We start from the raw sequence: 19,353 nt of genomic DNA on the forward strand, positions 1-19,353 counted from the left end.
AAAAAGTATTAAAAAATTTCTATTATTATATTTATAAAATATATCCTTAAAACACAAATTAGTTACATTCTATATTGTAATTTGTATTTATTTTTTTTGTAATATTAAATTTTTTAATATTTTATTTGACCATAATAAGGCTTAGCTTACTAAAACTTTTTGAAGATGTACATATACTTTTCAAAAGTATAAGTACCTTGTACTACAGAAAAAACACTGAATATAGTTAACTTTAGGATTTAACGTCGCATAATAGAAAATGATAATTTACTCTATAAGATATCACAATGTAATGATGAAAAAAATTATGAATTCACATTTGAACCAGAATATTAGCCATGAGCTTCTCTAGCGGAAGCTACTTCTACCCTACCATTCTTCGTTAAGGCAAAATTTCAGTTTCGAATACAAAATTTCAATTACTTCAATATCTTAAAAAAAAAAAAAAAAACAAAGAATTAAAATTTTAAAGACAAAGATTTAATTTAATTTCTATCTCTCAATCTAAATCTCAGTCTCACTTCCAAACACAACCTAATCGTTTCTATAAAAAGTTAACGTTCCTTGCCCCTTCTTCAACCCAACTACCCAAGTGAGCAAATCCACCTTTAAAAGTTATCTTAAAAGTTGAAGACGACGAGACTAATATATTCATCCTTGTAAACTACCATCCTCCTCCGTTATTCTTCTCCTTGTTTTTTCTGCAAGGCTTCTACACTATAAATTTAGTATTTTTCATATAAGAACTGTTGATGAAATACATATAGTTGATACTCGAAATAAAATGAAAATGACTTAACTGGATATATAACTAGAAACAGTTATTGTGAAAAACAAATGTGAACATTGACATGTAAAACATCAACCCCTAAGGGGAGAACAACATGTATTCTTTTCACCATGAGAGTAAATTCAAAAGCTACAATTTGGACGGTTTCTTTCTCCCAGCTATGAATTCCTGCATCTTTTTGAATTGCTCCTTTGTCATTCCATTGTAATAATCATGAGCTCTCTCCTGAAATTCCATATGCAAATGCACAAGTTATCTAGCTGACCAGGAAGATTGCCAAGAACAATGATGCATAAAAACCAAACAGAAAGTGAATACTGAAGAATGTAAGATCCAAAGCTTTTAGCAACAAGCTCTTAAGTAGATTTTTGCTCTACAATTGGCGAATTCCCTGTTCTGTTTGATTAAAGATTAATACAAGATGTCCCAAATGTTAACTTTTCAAGTTCACATTACTAATTACTCTAATAACTTGCTGCTACAATTTCTCCTCATCTTTCAATTCTATCCGTCTAAGAATATATAAAATTTATTTACATTGACCCATCCCAAGTACAGGGCAATTCATGTGCTTTTAAATAATCATACATAAACTCATCCATGTAACATGTACCCAACAAAAAAACTCATCTAAAATGAAAGAAAAGCTGACCTTTTCAAGCGAAAGAGCACGGCCAAGATCAAGCTTGATGCCGTCGTTTATGACGGATTTGTATCTCAACACCAAGTCCTGATTGTTTTTCATTATGGCTTCTGCAATTTCTCTGCTTTTCTTCAACACTTCACTGTCCTCAACGACATGATTCACAAAACCCAATTTCTCAGCAACCTCCGCCGTCAAAGGCGTCGCCGTCAGGGATACCTCTCGTGCCTTATTGACTCCTATGATCCGCGAAAGCTTCTGAGACAAGCCCCACGAAGGAAATATCCCAAACCTACCAAAAAAAGAATGCCCCAAAATGTTTTTAAAATTTTGAAAATCGTCAAATAGCAAAGTTACATCAAATAAATTGCAAAATTTGTAAAACCTGGCGTGGGTGTCTATGAACTTGGATCCTTTGGCGGCGACCAAGATGTCACAGGCGAGTGAAATCTCGAACCCGGCGGTGATGGCGAATCCCTTGATGGCTCCGATTATGGGCTTCCGGCAGCGATCCATTTGAATAACGGGGTCGCTTTCGGGGTCCTTGACGTCGCCCTTGAAGACGTCCTCGGCGGCGGTTAGGTCGACACCGGAGCAGAATGATCGGCCGGAGCCGGTGAGTATGATGACCTTGACGGAGTGGTCTTGGTCGAGGGCCTTGAAGGCCTGAGCAAGGTCCACCATCATGGGGCGGGTGAGAGAGTTGAGAGATCCGGGGCGGTTAATGGTTATGATAGCGACGCCGTTTGGTTCCCGGTTTACAAGAATTAGATTCTCCGATGAGGACCGGTCCATGGTTGAGCCGAAACCACTCTTGCACGGTTCGAATAGTGATTTTCCAGAAGTTGCTATTATTTAGATTTGGATCGAGTGAATGTCTGAATGATGTGAATGGAGGTTGGGATGGAGTGGCAAGTTTTGAAATGCGTGAAGCCGAGAGATGAATGTGACACATGACATGTTATCCTTCTCGATTCTCAAACCAAACCAAATACCCTGCGTACTGCGTTGTAGAATGGATAGAGATTCTTCAACTTTTTTTTCCTCCTCTCCATGGAAATTTTTCATTTTGTCATTATTTTAAGTTTTTTGGTCGGGTTCTTTTTGTGAATATTACGGGGTTTTGGGGTTAAAGAAACAAGCCTTAGGCCCAAAAACTTATCTCAGCTTTTTGGTGCTTTTTGTCAACTCTCTTGTTTTTCGTTTATAATGCTTTTTGTTTTTAATAGTTCTTTTTCTCTTTTGGGCTCAAGGGTTCCTTGTTTGGCCCATAAACCCAAAGTTCAGTTTGATATTTTACATTGGGCTCAAGGGTATCTTGTTTAGCCCAAGAAACCCAAAGTTCGGGAAACACAAAAGAGAGAAAAAAGCCAATACCAAAAGTAAAAAAAAAAAAAAAGAAGAAAAAGAAGATTAAATGAGAGAACAGAAGTGATTGAAGAGTTTTAGTCTTTAGTGCGAGAAAAAAACAAAATGAAAAATAGTGTTTTCTTTTTTCTTAGATGGGAGAAGAGAGATCAGTGTATGATCTCGGTTATGGGAAAGAAGGCCATATCTTCCTCCTGTTCGTCTCTTCATCTCTGCGGTATCCTCAAAGTACTTTTCAATCAAACAAAAAGACAAAAAAATTATCATTCTAGTCTTTGATCTCTTCTAAATTTTCAAATTTGTGTCTATGGTAAAAAATTTTAATTACCTCCGATAGATTGATGACAATCAATCTATAACTTTTGAACTATAACAATTGTTAACTTTTTATTATCAGGTCAATTTCTAATCACTTATGATCATCGTTAACTTAGTCACCATAGATTTGACCAAATATTTATATATAAATGAAATATAATAATTGATTTGATGATTTTTTTTATAAATATATATTATTTTTGTAAAAATATAAAAAAGAAATAACATGTATAAGTGAAAATGCTAATATCTATTGCAGTTCACCGCCACTCTGCAATGTCCATGTATAGTACTCGAATACATGGCCAATGGAGCTACGTGTATATATATACTGTTGGCAGAAGCTTTTATATCGCACTTTTGTTATTTAATATTAATTATTAAAACAATTAATGAAAGATAAATAAAATAAGTTCTGATACTAATTTTTGTCTTCCTAATATTATCGGTCACACTCCCTATTCAAGTGACATACATACGCATGCTTCATATTCTGTGCAATCTGCAAGTGATGCCATGTGCCTTTCATTTATGGCTGGCCTGTTAATTTAATTTAAGCTATATAACAACTCTAAAATTTATATCTCATCAGCTACATACTATGGCAATGATAATGTGTAGTTAACTCTAATAATAAGATGAAGGCTTAGTTTTCATGATAAAATTGTTTATTTAATTAATAATAAAATACGAATTACGTATTTGGTTCCATGAAGAGGCACTATATTGTGCATTACACTGCATGATATATGATCAAAAAGAAAACAAAAAACAAAAGAGCATTACATTTCATGCATCATATATATTAATTCATCTCACCATCTATGGTGGTGGATATCCACCACCTTCACAACTACCGTTGCAACCGCCAGATCCTACGTTTCCAATGTCACCCCCATGTCCACCTCCAAAGCCACCACCTCCACCAAATCCACCTCCTCCTCCACTTCCTCCTCCACCTCCTCCTCCACCACCTCCACCTCCACCGCCACCAGATCCCCCACCGCTACCACTACCGGAACCACTTCCAAAGCCTATACCAGAACCACCTCCAGAGCCTCCACCAGAACCTCCACCTCCCCCTCCTCCAAATCCACCACCTCCTCCAACGCCACCACCATGTCCACCTCCAAAGCCTGCACCAGCACCAGCACCGGCTCCTCCTCCAATGCCACCACCATGTCCACCTCCAAAACCACCACCAGCACCACCTCCAGCTCCACCACCTCCACCAATTCCAGCTCCTATACCACCACCTTTGCCACTTCCAAAACCAACCCCGCCACCAGAGCCAGCACCTCCACCCCCACCAAAACCACCACCACCACCACCAGCACCTAAACCAGCTCCTCCATATCCATCAACAAGTTCTTCTTCTTTGAACATTCGGCATTCTGCTATCCCTATCACCAAAACAAATATCATTACAAGTGCACCCACATTCTTATGTGAATGCCCCATCTTATCTTATCTTTGATTTGATTTTGCTTGTAATTACAAAGCTTCTCAAGCAGCTATTTATAGAGGGAAAAAAGAACGCAGATATCTACTACCAGTCTACATACCACATGCCATTAATGCAATACTTAGACTTAAAATAATTATAATTAGAGAAGTGTTAAGTAAACTTGCATGGCCGAAAATTTCAAACTTCTATGATTATTGTTTTATTATAATTAGCCGGTGAGTTCATAATGTCATTCCCCAACCATCAACAACTTTAAGTACGATTATTAGCAAACAATCAGAGTAGATTAAAGTTATTGCCGGATTTAATTAATTTCCATCTAAAAGGAGTAGTTTTCACATCCAAATTAAATTTGATCTTGTTAAATTTTGGAAGGATGGAATACAATAAAAGTAAAGTTTCCGGAAAAATTATTTTAAGTTATATCATTAGATTAGTAATATTTAAAAAAAATTACTATAGATTAGTAAAACTGTAGAACTAAAAAGGATTTACTTTACTTGTTAAGAAATGATAGAAAAATTCAAGAGTAGTCAAACGAATTTATTATTTTTATGTCAATTTTTTTAATTATTAGTCTAATTACTTTAGATTAATAATCTAATAACTACTGGTTAAAAACAATAATTTCTTGAATTTCTAGTATTTCTTAACGATAAAACTGACATATCTGCTTTTAAAGTGTAGAAGACATCTGAACAGAAATTATTCTTGTGGCAGGTAAAAACATTGAATGCCGGTTGGTGGAGGTGATAGGTGAAAGTCAAGGATACAGAGCCGTTAATTAACTTTTACCCCAATTCATACTCTGAGTAAAATTGTATTAGCCATAAGATTTCCACAAGTAACTTGGAAATGCATATTATGATTTCATGAAGAAGGCCAGATATTATAAATGTATTTGTTCTTGCATCTATAACTGGCAAGCATTATTGTCCCACCATGTGATGAAATACTTTTAATACTAAAACTATTTTTTGTAATTTTGCATGTGAGCTTTATTATTTTCAGCATCGAACGTTCACGTACAAATCAAAATAACTTTCTGTGTAGCTTTTTTGTGAGAAACATAGCATATTAGCATATTATCATTTCATGTACTAAAATGTAATTTTATCAATAATAATAATGAATATTGTAAGATACGTTGGATAAATGATGCATGGTTTCACTTTCACTACTTAGAATGAATTATGAAAGCTGGCAAAGTAAATACATAGTTACATATACTAATCACTTAAGGAGGCCTCACTTAAGCCTTCATTTTCAAAATAAATAAAATATTAACAGATAATAATTAATGAATTAATAGCTGGACGGCAGAATCTTGTGGCTAATCAACCACCAAACTCTTTGGGAGGATTTAAGCCATAACTAAGCTAGCTGTTCAGCAACGCAACGCGAGAGTTTCAACTTTCAACAACAGAATTGATAGCATCAACACGGTATACGTACAAGAAATAAAGCCTCAGTAGCAGCAGAGTCCTCTTGGCATGAATTATTATATTGTTTTCTCATGCATACATAGTATACTATACTATGAATACGTTATTGACGAGTTGACGAGTTTCTCATATATGCAAAAATTAGTAAAATGAAATTGTAAATGATCTACTATGAATGAGACGTATACAATAATCGTAATCTCAGCACTATGCGATGTTCTCCGGTTCAGTCACATCATATGCGACTTCCTAGTTGTGATTTTCTTACAGCATTTAATTCTAACTTGTAACTTGTAAGGCCCTTTCAGCTATGGTCAACTATTGTGGCTATATAAAGTCAATTATATAAAATAAACAATATTTATTAATATTAAATTTTAAATGTAAAATTTTAAATTTTAACTTATAAATTTTTACCAAGGAAAATTTTTTAACCAATAAAATCATATAGAACAAGTTACATTTAAATTAAGATCATTTATTCTGATTATAGGACTAATCTAAAAGTAATGTGTTTATGTCTAATATAATAGAAAAATTTATTGGTATTTTTTTTAACTAATCTATTCCAATTGTAAATTTTTGAGAACTTATTTATCAGTGTGCTCCTAAAAATATTAATCTATGTCAAGCAGGCCAAGAAACAATAATTATCAGACTTAAAAATATTTATCAGTTGTTAAGTGGTTTGTTTTCTATTTTTGGTCGTGAAGACTGTTTCGTTTGTATAAGACTTTTGACAAGCCCAAACATCGGAAAACACAACAAAGCCTGACGCTAGTTACCAGACCCACTATCCAAAAACAATTTCAGACCCAAACTTAGAAACTCAAACCCTGACCAAAGAAATAAAACTCAAACCAAACATTACCGGGAAATTGGACCCGAAAAACTCAAACCGAACAATGACGCTCTAAATTAAAAATAGGAAAAATAATATTACATATCTAAGGTTTTTTATAAATTAAGTCTAACTAAATTAAATAATAAGACTTAAAATAATATTAATTATAACTGATTTTTGTTATTTAAACTAACTTAATTAGACTTAGTTAACAAAAAAATTTGGATGTATAACATTATTCTTAAATTAATATTTCTAAATAAAAAATTAAGACGACTAACTTTTGTAAGTATAATACTTACACTTAATTAGCCCTACGATCACTCACTCATATAAATGACGCTATCATATTTTTCATCTCTTAAATTTACTAACACTCATAATAATGAGAGAATTTTTTGAAACAAACACTAAATATTTTGGTTCATGCAGAGATAGATAACAACATACATATGAAGCTTTTATATAGGCAAACCTTTATAATAAAATAATAATTTTTATAACAACTAAGTACTAGTTGTCATAATTCAAGAAACATGTAGAAACTTTGACTAGTCAATTCCTTGTTCAATTTAGTTTCAAATTCTTAATCATCAATCTTGAAGCTTCCAATTCATGATTTTTCATTCTTCTAATATGGAGATGATGAGTGCAACTTGTATTCAATTCCAATTCAATTTGATTTTGAACTTTTTCAATGTTTTAATATGTTGTAGTTGTACTACTTTTTTGAATATTCTTGATTTAATTTTCTAACATTACCTCCCTTAAATCAAGCCTGTAGAGTTTATCATTCAAGCATCTTCTTCAACTTGTAAAACAATTTCTTTCTCATTTACCAACTCTCTGATTTTGTGAAATCGAATATCAATATGCTTCGATCTTCCATAGAACACTGGATTTTTGCAAAGTGCAATAGTTCACTTGTTGTCGCAAAATATTGTTGTTGGAGTACTTTGTTTCTGTTCAATTTCTCAAGAATTCTTCTTAGCTAAATTGTTTGTCTTGCACATCTTGCTACTGCTATATATTCTGCTTCTGCTGTAGAGAGTATTACTATTGATTGCTTCTTTGATGACCATGAAATTGCACCAGAACCAGGATGAAATACAAATTTTGAATTACTTTTTCTTGTTTCTATATCTCCAACTCAATCACCTCTGTGTAACCCATAAGATTCACTTCATTAGTATCTTCATAATAAATACCATTATTTAAAGTACATTCATCGAAGAGTCCTTTTTACCGCTTGCAAATGGTTGGTACAAAGTTCCTTCATGAATCTACTAAACAAACCAACTCCAAACACAATATCTAGTCTAGTCGCAGTCAAGTACCTTAGACTTCCAATCAAGCTTTTGTAATATATAGAATTTACTGCTCTTCTTTTATCTTCTCTTAGTAATTTGAACTTCTCTTTGACCGGAGTAGGAACTGGCTTTGAATGCTCCATTTGAAATTTTTTTAAAATATCATTTGTATATTTCTTTTGAAAAATAAAAATACTATAATCTCGTTGAACCATTTCAATGCCAACTTGCCAAGAAAGTAAGACATCAAACTCATATCTGTCATTTCAAAGTGCTTTATCATAGCCTCCCTAAATTCTACAATTATCTTCAAATTATGCCTAATAAAAATCAAATCATCAGCATAAAAACACACGATTAACATATCTCCAGGTTAACGAACTTGATATAAAGTTTTTCTAAAACCTATTATTTATCACCTTTTATTTAAATAACTACTTTTTGGCGGTAAACTGCATGATAGATTGATAAAAGTGTAAAACTTACAAGTTAAATCTATGACCAAAATGCCACATAACACTATATTACTGCAAAATTAAATGACCGAAAAGTCCATCTATAAATTAAAAAATCCAATTCAAAGTATATAGTTTCTTGTATTTTAAATTTAATTTCCTTAATATGATTTCATATCCAATTTAATACAATCCAAATTTCCGAAATCAGAAGTAGTTCGGTTGAGTCAATTTTTCCCAGATATATTTGAAGTTCGGAATATCTGTCTGATGTGTCTTTTCCCTATAAACCAATGCTTTGTTGGAGTTAGTTAGAACCTTGGTGTCAATATATATAGTTGTTATTCCTTTTGCCCTTTGATATCTGTGCTTTTTATGTAGAGTAATAGAGATCAATTATTGAACTACCTTTTTTAAACAGTGATTAATATAATATATATATATATATATATGCTCATTTGCTTGTCCAAAATAGTTCTCTTTAGTTTTATCTTTAAGCTAGGTGAGTGTGAGTAAAATAGTTAACCAACTTTTGAAGCTGACCATATACCTGCCCTTGTAGATTTTTGTGCGGGACAGTTTGTGCAAGAAGCATTTGCATATATTTGTTGCATCCAACCAAGTTGATGAGAAGTGACAAGCCTAGATTCTTGCTTGTGTTACTTGAAGTTGACATTGTCCCAATTTCTTTAAGGTCTAAGGATGTTCCAATATTAATGAAAGTTTTAGCTGGCTCCAGTCCAGATCATGCAACAATAACTCCGCGTGCTGTGGAGCATTCCCTCTCTCTTTATCATGTTTTAATGTGTCGTCTTGTTTATTTCCTTGTCGGAGAATCCCACTAATTTCACTTTAAATGCTAAAACACCCTACCTATCTTAATCCTTCATTAGTCTGTCTAATTGTAAATTCCCACTACTCATGTTCTTTGATATATTCTACATGATCAGATGTGTCACCCCCATTATTTTTTCTTTCATAACATCACAATATCACATACTTTTCCACTTGATAACAAGAAAACTTAGCAATAGCCACTACTAGCCTTGAAGTAATATATAGTATAATATTTTTTCTTCTTCATGTTGGAAGTAGTATTATTTTATAGCTTTTATTAAAATTACATTCACATTCACATTCAATATATTCTTAATATATATATATATATATAAGTAGATGGATAAATTTACCCACATTATTTTTAAGATATTTTTTTCTTCATACTAATGCCATATCAGTAATATCGCTTACTTGGCAAAACTTTAGAAATCAACCACTCAAGTTCTTTCAAATTAACTATTATTTCTAAATCAACAAAAAAATAAAATATACAAGTAATAGATATATATGCAAATTAGGCTGCGAAATTACTAATAACAATAATTACAAATTAATGGTGGCTAACTAAATTTGTAACCTATAAGAATTCATATCCCTATTGTTCTTATATGGATAGCCGACTCCAAGATATAGCTCGTTTTTTGATGCTCTCGCTTTTTCTTGGACAAGAGAGATGTTCTCTCCAAAATCGGCTGTGGTGTCTACGTCGGTTCTCTCCAAAAACGGCAGTAGTGGACACCTATAAAGGCACTCCAACGCTCAAGTTAGTAAAAATAAAAGATAAATATCAAATTACTCAGAATGAATAGTGTACCTCTTCCATGTCAGGAGTGGATGAATTTATAGAATTGTTGTGCACTTGTGCTACATGCGGTTATTTAGTGGGTCTAATATTATGAAGCGGTTGAGAATGTGAGCATGTGATAATTGCTTTTAGTGATGTTTGACTTCTTAAAATAAGCACGTTAGAAGAGCAAATCACGTACTTTACGTACTCCTAAGTAACACATGTTTCTTTATTTAGTTCTAAGAAGATTTCGATTTATAGTTTTACCTGACTCATGTTATAGCCAACGGAACACCTATATTTATTATATTTTACTGTTATAAACAATACAATAAATAATTTAATAATTTCTATAAATAACTCATTAAATGTAATAAACATTCATGTTACAAATATCATAATAATCTATTAATCATAATAAATTTTACGTTACAAATATTAAAATTCCATACTATTTTGAACTACTTATATAAGTCTCTTATCACTATTTCTTCAAATAACATCAAATTTAGCAAAAAAAAAAAATATTTTCGCACTACACAACATCTCAAACTTACTCAATAAAACATCATTCTTTGGAAAATATCACCAAATAAACAAACAATTGGTTTATCAAAGTTTGCGTGGTTTGTCTATGCGAAACATTAACACCCACAAATGAAAAAGAGTTTCTTTACTTAGAAATGATTATATTAAATGAAAAGGTACAAAACAAACAAATTTATTGTATTGTTAAATTGAATTTATGAAAAAAATACTTTAATTATTTTTGTTTTTTATACTTTTTATATTATTTTATATATAATTATATTTTAATATCATTAAAATTATACTTCTTTCAATATGCTATTCATTGTTCTTTTTCTAATAACTTAAAAAAAAATAAATGTGATCAATTTTTTTAATTAATTATTAACTATAATTTACTAACACTGCAGAGAACATCCCTTCGTATAATTGTGAAGGAAAATATGATAAATAAATTCAAACATTTGTTACAAGAAGGAAAAGTCTATACTATAAAAAATTTAAAAATAGAAAATACAAATGATTTGTAATTTTGTATAGACCAATTAAAGATATAATAAAAGCAAACTTTTTACTCACAACTGTTGTGAAAGAAATTAAAGATTCAATTTTGAACATTTTCCAACACTGTTTTAAATTTGCATAACTTGGGTAAAAAAAATATTAACAAGTAATTTCACTTTATACTATTTCAATTATTCTTATTAAACATAACTTATTCAAACAAAAAATTTACATATTTTTATTCTTTTTATTATAGATGTCATTAGAAAACTGCATGCACATCAAGAGATTAAGAAAAAAGAAAACCATACAAATTCAAGATACATCTTCGGAAGAAGAATATACATGTAAAGATGAAACAAACAACACAATAGAAACTAGAAAGTACATACAACTCAACAATTCATAAAGAACATACCAATAACCAATAAAATAAATAAAGACGAGCGCCACATAAAAAGACTAGTCCAACCAAAACAAATAAAAAAATTAAACCACTAAATAAAAAAATAACTTTGTATAACTCTAACATCTAAATCCTTTGTACTACAAATTATTTTAAACAAAACACTTTTTAAATTTAATTTTAGTTTACACATATTTAATTAAATTTTATAATATTTAATTTAATTTTACAAAACATATCTAATTTTAATATTTATTATATATTATCATTAATTTATTACATGGATATTGCAGGAGTCTCATTCTAGTTCTAGTATTAAGAAAAGCAGCCGTAGAATGTAAATGCATGCAATTGACTAAAAGTATCTATGACTATAATTATTCAATTAGTTGAAATAAAAACAGGTCAATCAAGTTCTGAATAATTTTCAAATGACAATGGGATTTAGCTAAGACTATGTAGCAATTTGTTGCTTAAGTGGATAATGATACAGATCCAACTATAGCTATAACAACACTTTTATAAAGATGACAAACTTTCTTCTTCTGATCTATTAGTCAAATGAAAACTATTTTTCTTTCCCTTTTGGTTTCACTATCTGCTGTACAACTTTTAAGTAGTGGTGCGAACTTTTTGCATAGAAAGACTACATATATATTTTTTTGAGGCTGTGGGAATAATCAAATTCAATTGAAAAAGACTCAGTTACAAGCATCACCACCAATGAATTGAAGGAACATGGTGTCACTAAAGAAAAATAAAATGACTAGCCCAATCACCATCAAAAGTTTAGCAATCTCCCCATCTATTATTTTTCCAATCATTCCAGCCATCTCCCTTCATTGTAAGGTAAATGTTGATGAACAAAGAATTCAGAGCACCAATTCTAAATGATTCCAAGAGCATTTCTTTGGATCGATTCATTTACTCATTTGGTAAAGCATGTGCCAAAAATATCCTTATGCCTCGAACACACGCAGAAGAAAATAGCTCCAAGGTTGTGTCTACTGTCTAGGACTCCTTTTGGGGGCTTTCCCCTCCGGCCGATCGAGCAGCTTGGAACTGAATGGCATACCGTCTTTGCAGCTCTCTAAGCTTCTCGAGTAGTTCCCGGAATGTTGGACGGGAAGCTGGATCACTGGTAGAAACAGATGAAGTTGTAAGTTATAATACTATTTCTTTTGGATGAGAAATAAAAATAGTTTTTTAACAAAGAGATGAGCATGCACACCGATGCCAGCAGCTCTCAATTATAGAAGCCCATCGTGGATCAACATCTTTTGGAATTTCAAGTCGCTGATCCATGAACCCCACGGCTCCAATCACCTGCAATGTTCCTAGACGAACAATTAATCTATATGCACCCAAAGTGATACACTATTCATGTGATGTCTATCATTCTAGTTTGAGTATCTATTTTTTTCGAGATACTTTCAAGGTTTACATAAGCATGAAAGCAATACCTGCATTGAGTTGAGATTATCCCAAGGGATCTTTTCGGTTGCAAGTTCCCATAATATTACTCCAAAGCTGTATACATCGGACCTGAAGTTCCCAAGGACAAGCAAAATGATTTTTCAAGGACTCAAATTTCTTTAACAACATTTGACAGAAATCAAAGAGGACATAGGTTGGAGGACATACTTCTCATCTGAGGGTTCGTTACGAAGAACTTCTGGTGCCATCCATTGTGGCTACAAAACAGAAAAATGCTACAATCAGAAAGATGTGTTGACAATTTTTTTAGCAGCCAAAACATAAAGAGAGACAGATGAACCTACCGTGCCCCTCCCTGTCTTAGTAGTGAGAAATGTTTCATGCTTAAGACGTGAAAGACCAAAGTCACAAACCTGTAAAGACATGTGAAGATATTATCTAGCTTCATTGAAGACAATGATAGAAACATGTAAACCAAATAATAATAATAATAACAATAAAAAAGAGCAATGCTAGAATCATCAAGCAATCAAGTGAAAGTTTGAAACAGTACAACCCAACATTACAGAAAATGTTGAAAAGTGGCACACCTTTACAGTCCAATTCTTATCAACTAGAAGATTTGATGACTTCAAATCTCTATGGATGATAGGTGGATTGCAGTGATGAAGATAATTCACACCTCGTGCCTGCAGACAGAAAGTATTCTGTAAGCATACAACAGTACTTCAAACACAGAAATTTTCTAAGGCATCAATGAAAGTCAGGGTTCTGATGGCAAATACTATTACCGAATACTCACAATATCCAAGGCCATATGAACTCGTCGTCTCCAGTCAAGTTTCGGCGTGTTTCTGTGTAACAAGCGACACAAGCTTCCACTGGATTCAAAAAACGAAATACGAATGCACGGAATACTAATCAGCCCAACTGAATACTCTTTTGACTTGCAAAACAAAAACATCATCAAAATGCTGTTAAAAGGGTCAAAAGAGAGGTTCAGAACAAACCGTGGGAGAAACTCTGTCACAATGCAGAGACGTTGAGGTGAAGTCACTGCCCCCATAAAGAGAAGAATATTTGGGTGCCGAAGCCTTTTAATAACAGAAACCTTATGAAGAAAGAAAAAGAAAAAAAGATGAATAAAAACACATTTATAATCTGTGTTCCAACCAAATCAACAAAAGAGACTACATGAAAGCATACCTCTTGTCTGAAGGAAAGTATCACATCATCTGAATATTCTTGCTTTGAGAATACCTTGACCGCAACATCCTGAAAAAATAACAATATAAGTTGTCTGTGTAGTTTCTGAATGTTTAAAAAGCTTATTCAAACATTGACAGGTTTAAATATATATATATATATATATATATATGAAAAGAAAATTGTTGTTGATATCTTAAGTTCTTCTACATTGTTAGGTCCCAGAATAATGCATTATGCATGTATCAAAACCATAAACTACAAGAAGAGAAAAATACATACTGATCCATACCACAGAGCATGATATACAGTTCCACAGGAACCTGCAATTAAACAATAAAGTGGTAAACAGGTAAAGCATAAGAATGCAAAATGCAAGTAGGTGCTATATAAAAATGACCAGAAATCCATAAAGAATCAACCAACTCAAACATAAGAAGTCCAATTACAGCTAACATGTCAAGATTCTTTCTGGTAAATACTAGTTCTTTTGTTAAAGCATGCATACTGTCAAACGGTTTTTTTCTTAAGAATGTCAAAAACTTATTCTCTAACTGATTATTAACAAATAAATGCTTTAGTTAAGAGCATGACTACCTTGTCCAATTTGTTCTCCAATAGTCAGGTCTTCCCACAAAATTTCATAATCCAAGCAATCGGTGTCCACATCCACTTTATTATTGACAGCACAACTTCCGGCACTTCCACAGCTGCTGGCACTACTTGTGCTGTTAATATTGATTGACGACGACCAGGATCCTGAAGCCTCATTGTTACTAGGGCGATTCCTTTCACCTCCTTGACGTTCTTGCTTCTGAGTTTCTTGATGATCATTTGACAAGAAAGGCACAGCAACACGGACATCCTTTGCCTCCGACCCTTCTTGATCATTTGCTTTCCATGGCCATGCCATTGTTTTCTTTTGAATCCATGCTTCAGCCCTAGACGTTATAATCTTGTGAATAGATTTTCCTTCACTATCATCGGCATATTCTTTCAAAGTTTTTCCTTGGGATCTTTCCTCACCATGAGAAAATATACCAAAAGGGGACTGCATCACATCACCTCTGGGTGTGCTAGCTCCACTGGAATTAGCATCCTCTCTGTGGTCTGCAACACCAACTTCTGAGAAACTATGCTCAGATTGATGACTTCCTCCGCTCCCGCTTTCACGATCACCGTTATTTTCTCCAGTCCGGATTCTTGACTTAACTTTGTTACTTACCTTTGATGCCTGTTTAATGGTTCTAACATCAAGACATGCTATGCTATACTAGTATAAATTACAGAAACATGAAAGTTACAGCACTAACCAAATTTGAGAACTTGGATGCTATAGAAGTTTGGAGAGGCTGCTGAGTATCAAGGCCAAGTTTATTTGAAATGCTACTTCTAAGAGGCCTAGAGCCTGAACCTGATTCAGCATTGTTTGCACCCAAGCACGGAACTCTCGTTTCAACGAAGAGCCGCGAATCACTCGAGACACAGATAATCCCAACTAAACTTCCATCATCATCATAGAAAGGAGTATTCGTCGCCACCGCCAAGAACTGCTCTCCCATCTTGTTCTTGACCGGGAATTGCCCAGTCCAGCTCTCTCCCATTACGACACGGTTCACAATATCTTCAGCCAAGGCAAAATCCCTGGGGTCAACAATCAGCTCAATCCCATCCTGCCCAAGAGCTTCCTCCGCAGCATAACCATACAGATTTTCGGCACTCCGGTTCCTGCAAAATCATTGCAAATCAAATCCAAGGGAGTGAAGGGGCGGAAAAAACTCTAAATGTAGGTCCCTCACTCCCCACAATTCATGCAATCAACAAGACAAGACAGGACAGAACATATCAAAACTAACATGCACATCCATTTTTAGCTAAGGACTTGTCATCTCCAAAATTCAAATCATATATACACAATTCAACAACCCATAATAATACTTAACCACACCCCATTGCAACAAAATGAAAACTTTTAAACAAAAATAGAAAGACTGACCAGTAGATTATCCGAGAGGTAAGATCCAATATATGAACGGACTGTCCCATTGACTGCAAAATATTAAGATACTGTCTATCAGTAAAATTCACGGCGGAAGGACCACACTTTGCACCACCACCTCCTTCACCTTCTTTTTTGGGATCACTGCGACTCTCTCTCTGCAGAGGTGAAGATTGCTTAAAGGAACAAGAGCCTCTCTTCCATGCGGCAGCTGAGGCTCCATCGGCGGGTCCCCTCTTCGGCGGTGCACCCAATCTAGAACGCTGGGGAGAGACGGAGTGAGACCTCTGGCGATGGTGGTGGTGGCTTCTGGTGGCATCAGAAAGCTTGAGCCTTGACATCTCTTGCTTGAGATGCTCGTGACCTTCCTCTAGCTGCTCGATCTTCTTCATAAGCTCTTCCGTTGGTGGCGTTCCCATTTTTTCTTTTCTTCCTTCTTCTTCTTCTTCTCTTCACATAAATTCAACTCAATCTTTGTTTTTTAGATGTGCCTCCCACCAATAACAACATTCATTTCCATCTCACACTTCCACACACCCACACCCCATAAAGAAAAAGTCTCCAGCTTTATTATTCACTAACTCACACACTCTCTCTCTCAGAATGCTAACAGAAACCAGAAAGAGATATGTTATGGGTTGAAATTGATTAGACAAACTTTATTTCTCATCATTTTTTTCAATTGGATGTCCTATGTCAATATCTCTGACTCTCTCTCTCTCTCTCCCCTCTCCGGTCAATAAAGCCAGACCTTCTTTAACTATTTTTTTATTATACATATTTTTTAAAAAATATCTCTTTTTATTGCTTGCATTTCCTGGTTTATCTGCTTCTTCTTCAACTCTGGTTGTATTGTGTTGTGTATGAAGTTAACTGTTCTTTGGTCTTATCATTAATATATCTCAATCCAGCTATTTGGAGCAAAGCAAGAGTTAATGATATAGTAACACTTCCACGCGCCAACTCACGAGTGTAAAGCACGGAAGCCATAGTCCAATCTGCAGGGCGCGTCACCATTCCTAACGGCCATTAGAGAATTTGCTTCACTTTCGTAAACTTATTCTGTCTTTTTATTATAAAGTTGCTTCTTTGATATTGGTTCATTCTCACATTACCAAGTTTTTTTTGGTGACTAAATAGAAAAGAAAGAAAAAAGAGACAAAACCAAATTAATTGGCTAGGGTCATATCTAAATCTATTAGATGTTGAAACTCACTCCATGGTTGGCTCCAATTCGAGTGAATGTCCGCGACAGAAGCAGCTGCTTTAGCCATACAAGCTGCAACATTATTTGCAGTCCTCTGAATTAAAAGAATAGAGACGCTCCAATTCCAATTCATAATCTCCTGAATATGCTTTGCCAAATCCCATTCCGGAATATCCTTACTAAGCATTCTTTGGTTTACCAAGAAAAGAGCTTCTAAACAGTCTGTTTCACAAATAACCTCACGAAATCCACTCTCCCAAGCAAGAAGTAAACCTCTCCAAATTGCATATAATTCAGCAAAAAGAACACTGCACACTTCGACTTTTCCAGTGCAACCTTTCAACCAACATCCATCAGGATTGCGAATAATACAATCAAAACCAGCATAGCCAGAAGGAGCAAACCAACTAGCATCACAATTCAATTTAACAGAATGAACTGGAGGTGGAACCCAATGCAAACAAAGTGAAGGAGGAGACAGAGATTGATGCATAGCAAAAATAGTGTGAAACTCCCTTACTGAACTACGAATCAAACTCACCACTTTACTAGCACTCCATGAATCATCTATATTAAATAAGTCATGATTCCTACTTCTCCAAATCCACCAGATGGTCGAAAAGAAAAGAAAAGCATCTCCACTCCTTGCACCTCTGTAGAGCCAATCATGTAAATCCGAGTTATCTGAATACAGGCCTAAAAGGGTCCAGACCTCCTTGGCACTAGGGCACTCCCGAAGACAATGAAGAATGGATTTAGAACCATTCTGACACCGATGACAGGTGCTACACGACCCAAACGAAACTCTGCTATAGGAATAGCATTATGGAGACTGAGCCAAATCAAGAACTTATACTTCTCAGGAATATGCAGACGCCATACCCACAACCAATTATCATGCTCATTCCAGTCAAAGTTTCTTTTGGCTAGCCAACTGTACCCACTCCTAGCTGAGTAGATTCTAGAAGATGCCACACCCCACGACCAACCCGAACTCTCTCCAGCATTCAAATCCGGATTATAAGCATTCAAACGCTGTTTGACATCTTCTGGAATGATAGAGAAAATATCATGGAGATTCCATTGACCATCTTTCCAAACGTCTCTAATAGTTAAATCAGAGTCAGATATATGTACAAAAGGGACATCTTGAGCAATTGGGCCCTCAATACTCCAATTGTCAAACCAAAAAGATTGATCAAGTGACCCAACGCACCAAGAGAAGGCATCCTTAAGAGCACCAAAAGCCTTTGAGATACTCTTCCAAACATGAGAAGCATTGCAAGGGACAGGGTCATCTAAAACTCCCTCATTCCTCAGATACTTCGCCCTCAATAGAGCAACCCAAGGCTTGTCCTGACAATGAAAAAATTGCCACACTAATTTACCAAGTAAAGATATATTAACACAAGCAGGATCTCTAACACCTAGGCCACCAAATTTCTTTGGAGTGATCACGGTCCTCCAATTAACAAGAGAAATACCTCTACCATCAACTTGACCCTTCCAAAAGAACGGTCTCATCATAGAAGACAATTTATCGCAAACCCAATTTGAAAAAAAAAGATATCTGCATATGATAGACAAAAATAGATGCTATAACATAATTGATCAGGCAAAATCTCCCTGCTTTATTTAGAAGCCTTCCTTTCCAATTAGCTAATCTTCCCCTCACCTTTTCAATCACCGAATGAAAAGAAGCCCTACTGGTACGGGAATGATTAAGGTTAACTCCAAGATATCTTCCTAAGTCCAAAGCAAAACGTATTGAAGAAACACTAGTAAAAATATCTCTTCT

General features: G+C 34.2%; 3 protein-coding genes across 4 annotated transcripts; all 3 read right to left on the bottom strand.

The window, feature by feature from the left end:
• Nucleotides 1-710: 710 nt before the first annotated feature.
• Nucleotides 711-2,457, bottom strand: LOC107462832 (probable enoyl-CoA hydratase 1, peroxisomal). The gene is made up of 3 exons (XM_016081512.3): nt 1,819-2,457; nt 1,443-1,725; nt 711-1,015 (listed from the first exon to the last, which is right to left on the bottom strand). The coding sequence occupies exons 1-3, from the start codon at nt 2,226-2,228 to the stop codon at nt 920-922; spliced, it is 789 nt and encodes a 262-aa protein (XP_015936998.1). The 5' UTR covers nt 2,229-2,457; the 3' UTR covers nt 711-919.
• Nucleotides 2,458-3,941: 1,484 nt separating this feature from the next.
• On the bottom strand, nt 3,942-4,580 carry LOC127740541 (glycine-rich cell wall structural protein-like). Its single transcript, XM_052251576.1, has one exon. The coding sequence runs from the start codon at nt 4,578-4,580 to the stop codon at nt 3,942-3,944; it is 639 nt and encodes a 212-aa protein (XP_052107536.1).
• A 7,797-nt stretch (nt 4,581-12,377) lies between these two features.
• LOC107462841 (uncharacterized) lies at nt 12,378-17,189 on the bottom strand. Of its 2 annotated transcripts, XM_016081523.3 has the most exons (13): nt 16,346-17,189; nt 15,663-16,077; nt 14,947-15,583; nt 14,632-14,672; nt 14,350-14,418; nt 14,154-14,254; nt 13,946-14,024; nt 13,734-13,832; nt 13,488-13,556; nt 13,351-13,400; nt 13,170-13,251; nt 12,938-13,032; nt 12,378-12,844 (listed from the first exon to the last, which is right to left on the bottom strand). In XM_016081523.3, the coding sequence occupies exons 1-13, from the start codon at nt 16,765-16,767 to the stop codon at nt 12,718-12,720; spliced, it is 2,286 nt and encodes a 761-aa protein (XP_015937009.1). In that variant the 5' UTR covers nt 16,768-17,189; the 3' UTR covers nt 12,378-12,717. The 2 variants fall into 2 exon arrangements, with proteins under 2 accessions (XP_015937009.1, XP_015937018.1); XM_016081532.3 differs by lacking the exon at nt 12,378-12,844 and having other exon boundaries at nt 12,938-13,043.
• Nucleotides 17,190-19,353: the final 2,164 nt, after the last annotated feature.

This window comes from Arachis duranensis, chromosome 1, assembly GCF_000817695.3.
Source record: "Arachis duranensis cultivar V14167 chromosome 1, aradu.V14167.gnm2.J7QH, whole genome shotgun sequence".
In the NCBI taxonomy this organism is placed as follows: domain Eukaryota; kingdom Viridiplantae; phylum Streptophyta; class Magnoliopsida; order Fabales; family Fabaceae; genus Arachis; species Arachis duranensis.